A 15,512-nucleotide genomic window follows, 5' to 3' on the forward strand; every position below is an offset into this window, starting at 1 on the left:
TTTGGGGAAGAAAGAGTTTGGGGAAGGGCAGAAGCTGAACCAGAGAAAACTGGTTCTGTGTGTGCTCTGCACTTCCTGGATGTCTGGTGCAAATATCTGAAGACAGGGTGTGGCTTCATGATTGGGAGCAAGTGAGGTGACAGTATCTTTGGAAAACATAGAGAAACACGAGATAAATAATCATCATGAAAGATGAAAATCATCTTTTAATCATCACGCCTCTGCTAGAAGGAACAGCTGCAGAGCACACAGTGGGGGCCCAAGGAGCCTGACAAAGATCTCAACCTAACTCCCTCAGTAGGATGTAATTAAAAATAATTAGGTATAGAATAGCAGTTAGCTAACTGAAGATCAAATAATTGGGAGCTTCCAGAACAGATCCTGAGGGAGGAAGGGGCATTTGCAGCATCATGCCCCAGGGAACCTCTGTGGCCCTGGAGTCTCACTTCTCACTTGGCTGTGACACCATGAAGAGCTAGGCAAATAGCTTCATCTCTCTGAGTCAAGTTCTGCATCTGTAAGCCAGGGACAAGAGCATCGCCTCAGACACACCACAATCCAAGGGCACTAAAGTGGGAAAAACAGACACTCTAAATACAGATCAGAATTTTTAGCCCCCATTCCCATAATATTTTTTTCTAAAAGGTAAGTTGGGGTATAGATTAGTAAAATTCATTAGTTTCAATTCTTCCTTAGAACAAGGTGGAATTTCATTTTAAAAAAGAAAAGAAGGAAAAAAGAAAATGTGGGTGAGGGATTTGTGTTGGAAGGGCCTGCCTGTTCTGGGTGGCATCAGCTCACTGAGCTGGGGCTGCTGGTGTGAATCAAGGAGAAAGCTGGCCGAGCAGGTGTGCGTCAATCCATTGCTCTCTGCTCTGGACTGTGGATCTAATGTGACCAGTTCCCTCCAGCCCCTTGCTGTGACTTTCCCACAACGATACTCTGTAACCTGGAACCCTGAGCCAAACAAACCACTCTCCATTGAGTTACTTTCATTGGAGTACTTCATCACAGAGAAAAGGAGCAAAGACACATACCTATGAGACACAGTCCACCTGCCACCTTCTTTCCTCCCTGTGTTCTCTCCCAGGAAAACAAACTGTAATTTCAATTTTTTTTTTTTTATATCAGGAAAATATCTGTGAAGAGGGTGGATTTTGCTGGTTTTGTATGGTCAGCTGTGAGGCTGGAACTGAGTATAAAACAAAGTAGAGCATTCATTTTTTCATTTTTTTCCCTCGTAAGTGTCCAGGCTCAGACTGTCAAGGTAATCGCTGAGTCTTTATCAAGGCAACCCAACACCACTGCTTGCACATTCCAGACAGTTGCTAATGTCTGGGCCACCCTGCAGGCTATATCTGAGCAAGGCTGGGAATCCCGGCCCTATCCAGCTTCCAGGAGCAGAAAGAGAATCAGTATCCAGGGTCAGACAATGAGAGGATTGTATCATAGGCTATCTAGACCCTCACACACCCTTAACAGAGGCCCACCAGCCAGACCTACTCTTGTCTTCTCTTCATCCTTTCATTTGCTTTCTTGGCTCACTGCCCTGGCACCTCTCTAGTCCTTATCCCACTGAACCCCGCTGGCTTTCTATCCTCTCATCCTATGGTTTCTCTGTTTAAAAAGAGAGGAAGAGAAGAGATAAGCAGTACCTGCATTCCTATCATAGGCATCCTATCATGAAACTCCTAAAACATAAGCGGGATGCAGGAGGATTTAATAGGCTTTGTAAATCCACTGTAGATCCAACACAAAAGTTTTCATAGCACCACTAATACTTTAAAAACTGACCATATGTGAATCCAGCACTGTGGGTGACATTACTAAGGGGAAATCTATTTTCTGATTTGAGAAATTTGAAGCTGAGGATGGCTTCAGTTCTCTGAATTGGGAATTTCCCATTGTGAGGCTTGGAGGATTCTTAGAGTCATGACCCATGGTTCTGACATCTAAGTATTGCTTAAAATGCTTTCCACATAAAACTCATGATGGATTTGCATTAAATGGAACTGTGATCTGTCAAATTACTAATGCTTATCAAAAGCGGGGATCTTAATGTGTGCACCATGTGAGCTGGCACTGGATAAGCAGGTCTCACAGGAGAAACAGGCTAGAACTGGAATGGGAGGACAGGAGCCATTCTACTTCACCACCAGCAGAAGCTGTCCCCAGAAGTCTGAACTTCTGAACACTTCATTTCTTTCTAATGAAAATGGTACCCTCTACTTGACAAAAATAATGACAAGCTGAAAAAGATTAGCTCTTCTGTTGTAAACATGGCTTAATTATAACAGTAATCACTTTTTTCTAATGGTTTTTAAGTTAGCATACAAAGCAATGGGTTTCAGGAACACATTTTCACGCATTTATGAAATGGATTTTTTGGTTCTCATTTGTCCCTCCCCTCCTCCATCCACCCTGCCTCAGGTCTACAGCTTTTCTCAGAGAGGCACACCTCCCTCTGTTTCCCTTCTCTCTTCCAGCCCTCTTGCCTTACACCCCCCCCTGCTCTCCCCACATCTGATCCCTACCCTTGTTCCCCTCCCCACACCCTCTTCCCACCCAATTCCCTCTCTTCATCTGCTTCCAGTGACTATTCTATTTCCCATTCTGAGTGGCATTTAAGCATCCTCCATTGGGCCTTCCCTGTTACTTTGTTTCTTTGGGTCTGTGAATTGTAGAATGCCTATCCTGTACTATATGGCTAATATCCACTTATAAGTGGGTATTTACCCGGCGTGTCTTTCTGGGTCAGGGTTACCTTACTCTGGATGATCTTTCCTAGTTTTATTATCCATTTGCCCGCAAATTGCATTACTTCTTTGTTTTTAATAGCTGAGTAGTATTCCATTGTGTAAATGTACCGCATTTTCTTTATCCATTCTATGGTTGAGGGACACCTAGGTTGTTTCTAGTTTCTAGCTATTATGAATAAAGCCACTATGAATATAATTGAACAAGTGTCCTTGTGGTGTGGTGGAGCATCTTTTAGGTATATGCCCAGGAGTAATATAGCTTGGTCTTGAGGTAGAACTATTTCCAGTTTTCTGAGAAACTGTCAGATTGATTTCCAACACTGGCACAGGAGACAATTTCCTGAACACCAACAGGATTAACAGTTAATAAATGGGAACTTATGAAATTAAAAAGCTTCTGTAAGGCAAAGGACATTGTCAATAGGAAAAAATGACAGCCTACTGAATGGGAAAAGATCTACCTCTACCTCTGAGAGAAGGCTAATATCCAAAATATATAAAGAACTCAAGAAATTAACATCAACAAACCATAAAAATGGAGTACAGAGCTAAACAGAGAACTCTCAACAGAAGAAACTCTAATGGCTGAGAATAACTTAAGGAAATGTTCAACATTCTTAGTCATCAGGGAAATGCAAATCAAAATGACTCTGAGATACCATCTTACACCCATCAGAATGGCTAAGATAAAAAATTCAAGTGACAACACATGCTGGCGAGGATGTGAAGCAAGGGGGCATTCCTCCATTGCTGGTGGGTGTGCAAACTTGTACAGCCACTTTGGAAATTATAGTGGGTTTCAGGACAGCCAAAGTTATGTAGGAAAATGCTGTCTCAAACCAAAAAAATAATAAATAAAATATAATTCAACCAAGATAACATTTTGGTTCAAACTTTCTCCTACTAAGACTTACATTGTATCTTTATAACAAAGCTCTTATTATAATTACTATGGATAATATGTCTTTGACCTATCCATATTATAGAAATATTTTATGTTAATGAGTCATATTAGTTCATTGTAAAATATCTCATTGTAGTGCAGACTCTAATATAAACAATGTCCTGTTTTTTGATATTAAGGCTAGTTCAGTGTTATTATTATGAAATAATTCTGCAATAGGCATTCTTGTAGGTATATTTCTACAAATGTACCTTATTGTTTATTATTTAACTATGTTATTAAATTATCTAATACATATTTTCTCTCTTTTTGAGAAGATTTATTACTCTTATCGATTGTGTGTGTGGTCTTTGTGTGTGTGTGGGAGAAAGACTTGTGTGGGCAGCCACTGAGGCCAGAAGAGAGTATCAGTTTCTCTGGAGCTGAGGTACAGGCAGGTGTGAGCCACGCCTTGAAGGTATTGAGAACAGCCCTCAGGTGCCCTGGGAGAGCAATATGTGTGCTAAACAAATGAGCCATCTCTCCCATCCCCCATCTCACATGGGGATTGTACACATCTCTTTTGACCAGATCTGCTTCGGAATCCATATGTTATAAAGATGATGAAACTATGCGTTATATATTACCAATAAACTACACAAGAGATTTCACATGTGTCAAGCGTGTAGTAGCATGTTTTACAGAGATGCGTCTGTCATTTAAAATGCTTTGTTAGTGTTCATTATAACTGGCTTTCACATAAAATGGTGCTGACATATTTTTCTTTATGGAGTGTCTCTGTGGTGTCATATCTGGGAAGTTCTTCCAAAAGATTCTAATCATTAATCTATATTATCTCGTAATTTTAGTGGTTGACTGGTTTCATTCCTACATATCTTCTATCTGCCCAAATTTTAATTTGATATTGGCTTTGATACAGGCCTCAATCAGAGGCCTAAACAAATCCTCCCCCATGCCTTCTTTAAGTATAATTTTCATTATATACAGAACTTTTATACACTTATATACATATCTTAATCTGTTTTGGGATCTTCTATTTTGTTCTGTTTATCTGACCTTCTCTTCTAATGCCAATTCCACACTATTTCCATGATAACATAGAATTTTCTCTGTCTTAAGAACTGGTGAAGAGGGGAGGCAATTAAGTGGAGCACACAAAGGATTCTTAGGACAGTAAACTGCTCCATATGGACCCTATTGTTGTGGGAATGTGGCCTTATTTGGCTCCAAACCCATAAAACATATAACACCAAGAATGAATCTTACTAAAAACTGTATTTTCTATGTGATGATGGTGATTGAAACAGGTGTGTAACTTGGTTAGGGGTGTGAATGATGGGGAAGCTATGTGTGAACAGAGCGAAACTTGTGGGAATCCTCTGCTCTTCTCTGCTCACTTTAGCTGTAAACTTGTTCCATAAAATAAAGATAAATAAAATGAAGCAAATGCTAGACAATGCTGCTGAAATCATGGCTCTATTCCAGTGAGGAATTTTAAAAAAGTAAATAGAGTCTCACTAGATTATGTTTTAGCAAGAATTATGATTCAAGTACTGTTATTGTAGAACATTATTTCTCTCAAATTCCGTGAAGTACCAAGTTTTTAAAATTATATTTTCTATGAGAGCTCAGGGTGTTTGGCCCAGTGTAAGCAACTTAAAGGAGGAAGGTCTTGCTTTAACCCATGGTTTTGGAGATTTCAATCCATCATGGCAGAGAGGGTCAAAGCTGAACAGTGCACATCCTAACAGCCAGGATGCGGAGAAAAGCCCTGGAAGGGTCAGGCTTTCATCAGGTGGAGCTGGCTTCCAGGGTGAGCAGGACTAACCTGCATAGGAGCGAGTCCTGTCACTCAGTCATCTTCATGCATGAACGATTCCAGAGCACTAGGTTTCCACCAGTAAGAAGATGATGGGCTCTTGGCTCTTGCTCCCTCTCCTATCCCAGAGTAGACAGATTGCATGGATATCTTGTGTTGATTTCTCTGAGTTTCACTTTCATTGTCTGTTAGGCTGTTATGTGAGAATCTAGACCAGATGACTACCAAGGACCTTTTAATTTTCAAAGTGGGGGAGAGATTAGGGAACCTCTATCTGATTTATGCATTACTCTTATAGTTTGAATCTGAAATGTCCCCCAGATCATTTGAATGAACGTCCCTCTGCTGGTGTCCCAGTTAGATTTAACTGTCAACTTGACATAGCCTAGAGTTGCCCGAGAAGAGATTTTCAACTAAAGGATTGTCCAGATTTACCTGTGGGCATGTGAAGGATGGCCCCAGTCCACTGTGGGCAACATGACTGATCTTTGGCTGCATAAGAAAACATGAGTCTGTGAGTCAGATGTAGCATTTCTCCATGATTTCTGCTCCCTTGACTTCCCTCAACGATGGACCATGATCTGGAAGTAAAAGCCAAATAAAACCTTTATTCCCTTAAGTTGCTTTTTATCGTGGCATTTGTCACAGCAACAGGATGAATTTAAAATGACTGGTAATGCCAGCTGGGGAGGCCAGGGAGCCTTTAAGCGGGGGGACAGGTTACCGACACTTAGAGCAGATGTTTGAAGGTCATATCTCACCTGTGGTTCCTGTTGTGTCTACTCCCTGGTCTGCCATGATGAGAATGGCTTCTGTCACAGGCCTCCACTGACATGCACCAAGTGCCTGTCCTTTCCCTTCCCTGCGATGATGGACTAAAACTTTCTGAAACCATAAGCTGACATGAATCATTCACTTCTTGTTTCTGTCAAGTGAAACAAAAATAACTAGCATAATTTGCCCTATTATACTTGATTCACTCATTTACTTGTTCATTGCAAACACATTATAAGTCAATCCTTACATTCTTCACGCACCCTGAATGAGATGTGAATGAGGGAAAGAGAGGAAGACAGATTATCCTAACTCCCTGTGCTTCCTTCTCGTTGTGAGTCTAGAAGTCACTGAACTTGAAGTGGTGATGGTAGATGAGGAGAATGGACCAGGGAGATGTTCACACCATTACCACTTTAACACAGTGATTTAGAAGAGGCTTCTCATCCTCAGCTATCCTGGCATATTTCATGTGTGGTGCCACCCTGAGCATTGTGGGTTGTTTGTTAAGCTTCTGGCCTTAACCTATAGCCAATAGCACTGACCCCTCTGTTTCTGGCATCCAAGTCCAGTGTCTCTAGACTTGAGCAAATGTTCGATCAGAGTAATAACAAGCTGGTTAAGGAGCGCAGACTTAGAACCTTCTAAGACATAGGCACTGTGCTAGATACTGTGCAGAAAAAAGAGTAGGATGATGCAGGCCTCACCTTGTGCGGTTTGCTTGATGCAGACTCTGTATCTAGTTTGGCCATCAGGGGAGTCTGGAGTCCTTGCTGAAGCTCAGCTCACTAAGCCCCACAGTTTAAGTGTAGCAGGTCCAGAGGGCTAGAGGCTTAACAGGTAATGCTGGTCCTGAGGATCCCCCAAGAACACATTTTAGGTGTTCCCAAGCTTCTGGCTCCATCCTTCATGGATACAGCACCTGCTGCTGCTGTGGCTCAAAATATGGTCAAACTAATTACTTCATTCAAACTAATTTGCATTTTATATGTTATAAATTAGGCCCCAGGAGCTAAAGGGATGACTCAGTGGCAAAGGGGATTGCTCCTAAGCCTAACTACTTGTTTGGTTCCAGGACCCACATGGCAGAGGAAGAGAACCAACTCCTGCAAGTTATCTTCTGACCTCTACATGCAAACTGTGGGCGATGCACTTCCCCCCCCACCCTCACCCCACACATGCTATACACACAAAAAGAAAATTCAAATGTCCTTTAAAGGTGTTTAAAAGGAATTAGGCCTCAATTTACTGATTAGTCAACCCACAGTTAATGAGCTGTCAGGGGAACATCAAGTAGAGAGCCCTTTAAGTTGGAGCAGTAGCTATAAGTAATGGATTTTATATAAAACATTAATTTTGACCTCTGTCTAAATTAGCACATCAGTGGCAGTGAACAGCCTGAGCCAGAAATGTGGATGTTGCCTGATTTTATAGTTTACATGGAGTTGAAGCTTTAAATTTCGACACCGAGGTTTTTACAGCTCATTTATAATCGGGGGCATTTCAGTATAAGAACAAGACGTGGGTAATTCACATGGACCCAGGCAGACACATCTGCCCATATTTCTTTCCCTTCTGGTCCTCTTCCCTGGGACATCTTTTCTTCATACCTGCAGCATCCTTCATGTAGCAGAAATGGCCCACATCAGCTTTGTCTGTCCATAGCACCATAGCACCTGGAGGTCTCCACCCAATACTATTTTGCACAAACTGTCAGTTCATCTAAGGACAGCTATTTCCGCTCCTTGTGGTGATACCACTGAACACTTTGTTTCCTCTGAAAAGTGTCACACACCCTCAGGAGGAAGTGGGGTGTGGTGTTCATGGGACAGTAAACACAGGAGTGTTTTGCCATTGGTGTACCCTGCAGTGACAGCTCTCGCTCTGCTGTCTCTGACACCACGTCACAGCACTCTGCTCATAGGATAAGAAGGCAAGAAGGCGAAGCCCAGAGTCTTAGTGCTTCATCTCCTGATCCCCTCTAGGAGGAGAGGCCAACCCCAAACTGAGGTCTCCTAGCTTATCTGGAGTTAAGACCTTATCACATCCATGTTTACAGAACAGCAGCTTTCAATACAGTTGGTGGTTTAGCCAATGTTTTATTGAATAAATGTTCATGTCACCTTATTCTAGGCTTACAAACTGATCCATGGTGTGAGCTGTTGTTATATTTTCATTAGGAAGCACTCCAAAGCGTATCTGGGAAAATCTTTCAAAAACGTCTGGGAAAATCATAACTTACTTCTCTGCTGGCCACTCATAAGCATTTGGATTAATTCTGTGAATCTTCAGAACATGGACAGACCCAATCTCTCAGAGCCTCCTCGGAAGTGGGTCTACTATAATGTCTCATTTTGCACTTGAGAGAACATAGTCAGAGAGTTTTGGCTTAAGACACGGCTTTGGAATATGATGGAGCTGACTTTATTTTTTTGATGGTCTCATTTGCAAACTTATAAGCACCTTCATATTTTCACTCATTTCACTGTCCCTATGCCATGTGCATATTGCCAGAGAAAAACTGTTCCCAGGGCCTTTGGCCTCAGCTTCTCATCAAGGTGCCCTTCAGGGCCCAGGCCCAGATTTGGTTCTTGGTTCACCTGTTCCAGGTGGTACAGTTTTCTTCATTAAGCACTAGCTGATCAGGAAGAAGGAGAAGTCACACCGGTCCATCAGGAAGACGGCAAAGCCACAGCATCTCGGAGACAGCTTTGGGGTGCATCATAGAGACCATATTTTCGGGGTCAACTTGGCACACAGAACAGAACCTTAAATTCTGTCTGCTCCCTGTAAAAGCAATGCCTTTGTGCTGCTATTCCATAGACAGGATTGCTGGCTTCCAGTGTCACTCCAGGTTTAGTAAAAGAAACTATCTCAAGGGAAAAAGGCAACAGCGAGATAGAGCAGGATGCTGGACATCCTCTGGCCTCTGAACAGGTACACATTCACATGTACTCACATGTACACATGTTCATAAGCCACACACAGATGTGCTCTCCATACATGAACATACACTTGACACACACGTACAAAAAATTGTTGCATGAGCATAAAGTAAAAATTCTGAATGCTAAGCATTGGGTTCTGGTTTAATTAACAGCCTTTTGGTTTTTCTCTATAAAATAGTAATGTTTCCAGTACTCAGTGCTCAGTGTTTGGGAAGATAGGCACAGACTCTTTAAGAGTCTTCTAGTGTGGAGGGCTTTGCCCCCTACTCCTGGAGTCAAAGCTGAAATCTTCTTTGACCAGTTAGTTCTATGTGGCAGAATTATGTTGACTGAATCCCAGCCTTGAAAGGCTCAGCAGTGTCCTTCCTTCTCACCCTCTCCTCGTGCACCTGCCCATGCCTCTTCTCATGCAGACGAGCCCAGGATACTTCCAGGAGAATGAGGGACCTCATGGAGAGAGAAGCTGAGCCATCCTAGCTGTCCCCACTGTGCCTGCTCACATGCCATAAGATGTGAGCTGTCCTACTGAGAACATTTCTAATTCATGGCAATTAATTGTGAGCAATAAACAAATGGTTGGTATTTAAGTCTCAGGGTCATTTGTTGTGATAAAAGATAACTCAAACAGCAGGGAAGATGGGTAGAGCACAGATGTGATCTTCATGGGGCCCAAAGGAGACATGTAAGTTTACAAATCCTTGTTTTGCTAAATATATTTAGTCTCCCAGAAAAGAAACTAATGGTGCAGACATGTAATGCCAGTTACTCAGGGATCACAAGTTCAAGTCTTGAGGGACTCTTTAGGTTCTAGTGTTATCAAGAAAACAGAACCAAGTATACCACTTAGCTTTTATCATGGGTAAGATTGCAGGAGGGAAGCCAGGGGCAATGGCACATGCCTGTAATCCCAGCTCTTGGGGAGACAGAGGCAGGCAGATCACTTGTAACATCAAGGCGAGCCTGGTCTGTAAAGTAAGTCCAGGACAGCCAAGGCTACACAGGGAAAAAAAAAAATGTCTCAAAAAAGAAGGAAAAAAAAAAAAGATTGCAGAAGTGAGGCAATGAAGTTGGGAGAGAAAAAGATGTCTTAATGAACCAAGACATAAATGGAGCACTTGAAGGATGGGAGACTAGAAAGATGGCCACTGTGTATGGGTTTGGATGGATGAAGGCATGGAAACAGGAGCCATGCAAACAGAGATCCCAAGATGGAACCAGGCCACTCTAAGCAATCAGAAGGTTGTAGGCACTAGTTGAACCCAAAACATGAAGACTTTGATTTGAAATGTCCGACCAAGAATTATGATTTCATTTTCTTTTGGTTTTGTTTTTCAAGTCAGAGTTTCTTCTTGTAGCTCTGGTTGTCCTGGAACTCACTTTGTAGACCAGGTTGGCCTCGAACTCAAGAGATCCTCCTGCCCTCCTGCCTCTGCCTCCCGAGTTAAAGGTGTGTGCCACCACCACCTGGCATACAGAATTATGATTTAACTCAATGAAGAGTCATAGCATTTTCTTAGGCATTGGAGTAATTTAATCAGAACAATGCTTTTGTGGCTCTGTCTATGCAAGTAGAACTATGTAGAGGAGGTGTTCACACCTTGATATGTCCGTAAGCCAAGAGCACAGGTCAGAGCCTACAACACATACACAAGAGAGAGAGACAGACAGACAGACAGACAGACAGACGAGAGACAGACAGACAGACGAGAGAGAGAGACAGACAGACAGACGAGAGAGAGACAGGCAGACGAAGACAGAGACAGACAGAGAGATGGATACAAATAGAAAGACAGCCAGAAAAAGAGAGAGAGAGTATGTGTGTGTAATTCCAGCCTGAGAACATTCATTTTCTGCTTATAACAAGTGCTGGGAACTTTCCTTTGCAACTTCCTGTCATTCCATTTGAACACCATGTGTCCTTACAGGTAAAAGAAATACATGAGCAAAACACCAGAATTCTCAGTTCCTGTGACCTAACTCACATAGACTGCTGATTATACCTAACTCTGTATAACATCAAATCTATGTCAAAGACAAATTTGATCATACCTAACAGTGAAAACACTGAGCTTGTTTTTGAAGTGAAGCTCCTTCAGAAATTTCGAGTTTATGCAATGGTAGTATTTTTTAGCTGGAATAGTAAAAGCATCGAAGATTGCATGGGCATGCTGCTATCTATCATGATAAGTGCTAAACCAAGATGATTGTATCAGAGGGTAGTAAGTACTATAGGAGAGATATATGTAGGGTTTTATGAGGGCATGCTAGCAAAGCAGAGACACAGGTCACATAATTCAGCTGAGATATGCCCCTAAAAGACTGTTTATCCTCTCCTCTTGCCCAATTTGATACAAATCAATAAAGAAGAGAGAGACTATTAGCAAATATATCAGAGTTTTACCACTAATAACTAACAGTTATTGAGAGCTTACTGGGTGCCAATCTCATTTCAAGCATCTTCCGTGTTTGTCCATTTAATTCTCACAGCCCTTTGAGGGTGCTGATGGTAATAGCAGTCCATTCAGATGGGCAAACAGGCTTAGAGAGGTTAAATAACTCCCACAGCTGGGCTCAAGGGAGCATGGATCTTCTGCCTGTGACAGGTGCTGGAAAGTTTCGATAGGGGTGTGCTTACTCTACAGCTGTCTGGGCTCTGTGTGAAAGTCAGATGCTTTTTGCAGGAAAGAAACACACAAGAAGGTTTTTTCATATATATACATACATTATATATATATATGTATATGTATGTATATATATATACATATATATATGTATATATATATGCACATATGTGTGGGGACAACTATGAGAGTATCTCCAGAGCTCCATTCATTCTCCTTCAGGGACAAGAACAACACACCTTCAGTTTGCATTCAAGCAGAGGGAGACTTGGTAAGTTTTTCTATATGAGAGCTTTGATTTTAGTGCTTGGAGTTGGACCGCTCTTCTGAGTGACTGATGCATTCCAGGGATTATGCAAGAGAACTCTAGTGCATTTCCACTGGAGCCCTGTGTATGGTGGCTTCGATCTGGAAACATAGGCATGAATCTGGAGATTCACATGAGGATAGAACAGTTTATGAAGAGAGAGAAGCAAGGAATGCCTGGTTATTGGATACCAGATAATAGTTTGAGGCTCAGATTTAGAAGTGGCTGCAAGGAAAAAAAAAAAAAAGGCAGTTTCTGTCCAGTGTCCCAAGGAGGCCAAGGAACCCTGAAAAGATGTGTAAACAAGAAGGTGATGGAGGAAATGGGAAGAAACTAAGACTGGATGGGAACTTCAAGGATGGGGAAGGTACAGAAATGTAAGATGGGATGATGAAATAGGGAGATATTCCAGGGCCAGGGTATGGTTTTCCTCAAAGTCTAGAGCTGTGAAACAGCTGTAGTTCTGCAGGATCCTAAGATCCTTTGGGCTGCAGCATGAAGATGTCAGGGAATGAAAAGTGACCAAGATCAGATGGGGGTTGGGATGTAATCTGCTTCAGTGTGCAAGGAAAGGATGTTATGGAGTTAAGCAATGAAGAAGGGGAAGGAGGAGGGCAGATATCATGCAAATAGGCTGTGACACAAGAGCAACAGGGCGAAGTCAAAGCAGAGAGCCAGGCTAGGTGTCATGACATTAGTCATTGAAATGGAAGCATAAAAGGAGGACAGGATAGCTGGGAGGCCTTTAATGCCAGTATTCGGAGACAGACAGGGAGGCCTTTGGGCTCTAGGCTAGCCTGGTACATATTGAGTTCCAGGTCAGCCAGGGCTATCATTTAATTAAAGGAAAGGGGAGAAGCAGATTTGAACAGGAAGATGGCACTTTCCAGATGCTGCTGGCTGGGTACATACAGGGATGCATATGGAAATGAGAGAGAAAGTGGGACGCAGGACTTGATTGCTCAGCTAAGTATACAGAAGGGCTTGATCCCTGCCCTGTTAGAAACAGCTTGGCCTATCAGTCATCTTCCATACACATGTGTTGTGACTTGTAAGATTTCTGTGGATGGCGAGGAAAGAGAAAACTGACATGTACAGCTCACCAAAGAGAACTTTGCAATCCCAGTCCTCAGGCATCCTGAATCACATGCACATTTGTTTGTGTGCAACAAATTCTGCTTTCTATTTTAATACCCAAGAAGATTTCCTCTCTTCTCCCCATGAGCTCTGGGCCCTCAAAAGGAACTCAAAACATTTCTATGTTAATTTCATCCTCTGGTGTGTTTCACAGATCTTCTTTATCCTTGGCATATATAGTCACAGGATTCCTGTTCTGTCATCTAGATGTCAACATGTTTGTCTTATCATGCCACCATGATCAGACCTTTGAAAAGGGAGCCCTGACTAGGCGGGAAAACAGACACTAGTATTGAGTAAATTGTCAAAATGCTCTGGGGGAGGACGTTGAATAAATAAATCTGGGGAAATCACAAATTTGCATCATTTTTTAAAATAAGAAATCTCTGCTACTTATACAAGGCCTCTGTAGTATACTTCCATACTGTAACATAAACCCTGGTAAACCTAGAGGTCTGTATCTATTTCTGAGGTGGATTCATTTTGAGCTGCTGCTGCTCAATTAGGAGCCCAACCTGGAAATAGCACATGATGAGTCACCAAAGGTCAGCATGGTAGTAATTCAGGCTTTATGAGTCAACAGTCCCTCTAGATTCAAATCAAAATGATTTTTTTTTACCTTTACTAGTATACTGTGAACTAGAACAAGAGAAGAATGTTTCAAATTAATGCTTTGTAACTGAGCACTAGTTAACAGTTTTCAGACCTATAAGAACTTAAGATGAAGTAGGCGAAAAAGAAAAAGTGGAGCTTGGGAGACAGGCTTAGTGGAAAGTGTTTACCCCACAAGCACAAAGACAGGGACTCAAATCCCCAGCACCTACATAAAAGCTAGGCAAGTATGGCAATAGCCTATAGTCCTAACACTCAGGAGACAGATATAGAGATCCTAGGACAAGCCAGCTAGCTGGAGTTGCAGAAATTCACAAGCCCTGGCTTGAACCAGAGACCCTCCCTGAACAAGTAGGTGGAGAGCAATCAAGACACTCTGTGTCTACTCTAGGCCTCTTACATGGGCATGAACCCACAAGCACATGCGCCCGCACACATGTGAACACGCATGCTTATCATTCGCACATATATACATGCAAGAAAATAAAGGAAAGGTATTTAGTGGAGGTGAATGGCAGAGCTAGCAGAAATGGGCAGCAGAGAAAGATTCAGACTAAGAGTGCTGAAGCGATGCTTCAGTGGCAAAGAGCACTTGCTGCTCTTAGGACCAGAGATGGGTTCCCAGCTCTCACATCAAGTGGCTCACAGCTGTCTATGTCTCCAGCTCCAGGGTACTTAGCTCCAGCTTCCAGCTTCCTTGGGTATGTGTACACATTCACACATACACTCTGACACACACATATATAAAAGTAAAATAAATCTTTAAAAAAGAGAGAATCACACCAGGTCTTGAAACCTGTAGCCAACCTCATGGTTCTTTCTGTCTCAAGCTTTGAGAAAACATTTTAAGAACACTGGCATCTGTGACGTACTTTGCCATTAGGATGAGACACGATCATACAGTGCTCAATGGTTTAGAGGTTTTTTTTTTTTTAAGTGGTTCATAGCATTCAGTAGCTTAATTGCTTTGTTTGTTTGAGTGTGTGTTTGTCTCTGACAAGAGATCAGCTGCTAACTGCAGAGAGCCAGTTCCATGACACACATAGATAGACTGTGTAAGAATGTTGTGGTGTCATATTTAACTGGTGTGATTTAAATAGACTTAGTTTTTATAAACTCCTTTTCTGGTTACTCTGCTTTGGGCACCTACTTGAAGAAACAAAACCTTGAAAAACATTTGCCTTGCTGTGCAGCTATCAAACATGACTGTTAGACTGAGCAGAATTAACCCTTAGTTCTCACCATGGAGGTTAGCCACAGACTTTCCAAAGAGCCCTTCCTCTGCAGGCCAGTCTGCAGCTGAGGGAGAGCCCAGCAATATACTTCTCAGAAAAGGAAATAACACATTTGTTCAGATGGATAGCACGCCCATTGGAAGTGCTGGCTGTCCGAGATAAAACACCGAGTGGAGATGGAACACTAAAAATAATACGTCTTAGAGCCCCATACATACAGTGCTTGTCTTTTGTCATTTTTCTAGGGAACAACCATGTCACCATTTCTTCGAATTGGTTTATCCAACTTTGACTGTGGGACCTGCCAGTCTTGTCAGGCAGAGGCTGTGAACCCCTACTGTGCTGTGCTTGTCAAGGAGTATGTGGAATCAGGTAAGTTAATTGGGGTCAAGGTGG

General features: G+C 42.3%; 1 protein-coding gene across 1 annotated transcript in view; it reads left to right on the plus strand.

Moving 5' to 3' along the window:
* Prkcq (protein kinase C theta) overlaps positions 1-15,512 on the plus strand; it is a 127,329-nt gene that overhangs the window by 38,074 nt on the left and 73,743 nt on the right. The window contains exon 2 of the mRNA XM_055593920.1: positions 15,362-15,488. Within this exon, the coding sequence (XP_055449895.1) occupies positions 15,371-15,488 (118 nt within the window). The 5' untranslated portion in view covers positions 15,362-15,370. The remainder of the gene's footprint in view (positions 1-15,361; positions 15,489-15,512) is intronic.

The sequence above is a fragment of the Psammomys obesus genome, unplaced genomic scaffold (genome assembly GCF_907164565.1).
Source record: "Psammomys obesus unplaced genomic scaffold, mPsaObe1.curated_primary_1811, whole genome shotgun sequence".
NCBI lineage: Eukaryota > Metazoa > Chordata > Mammalia > Rodentia > Muridae > Psammomys > Psammomys obesus.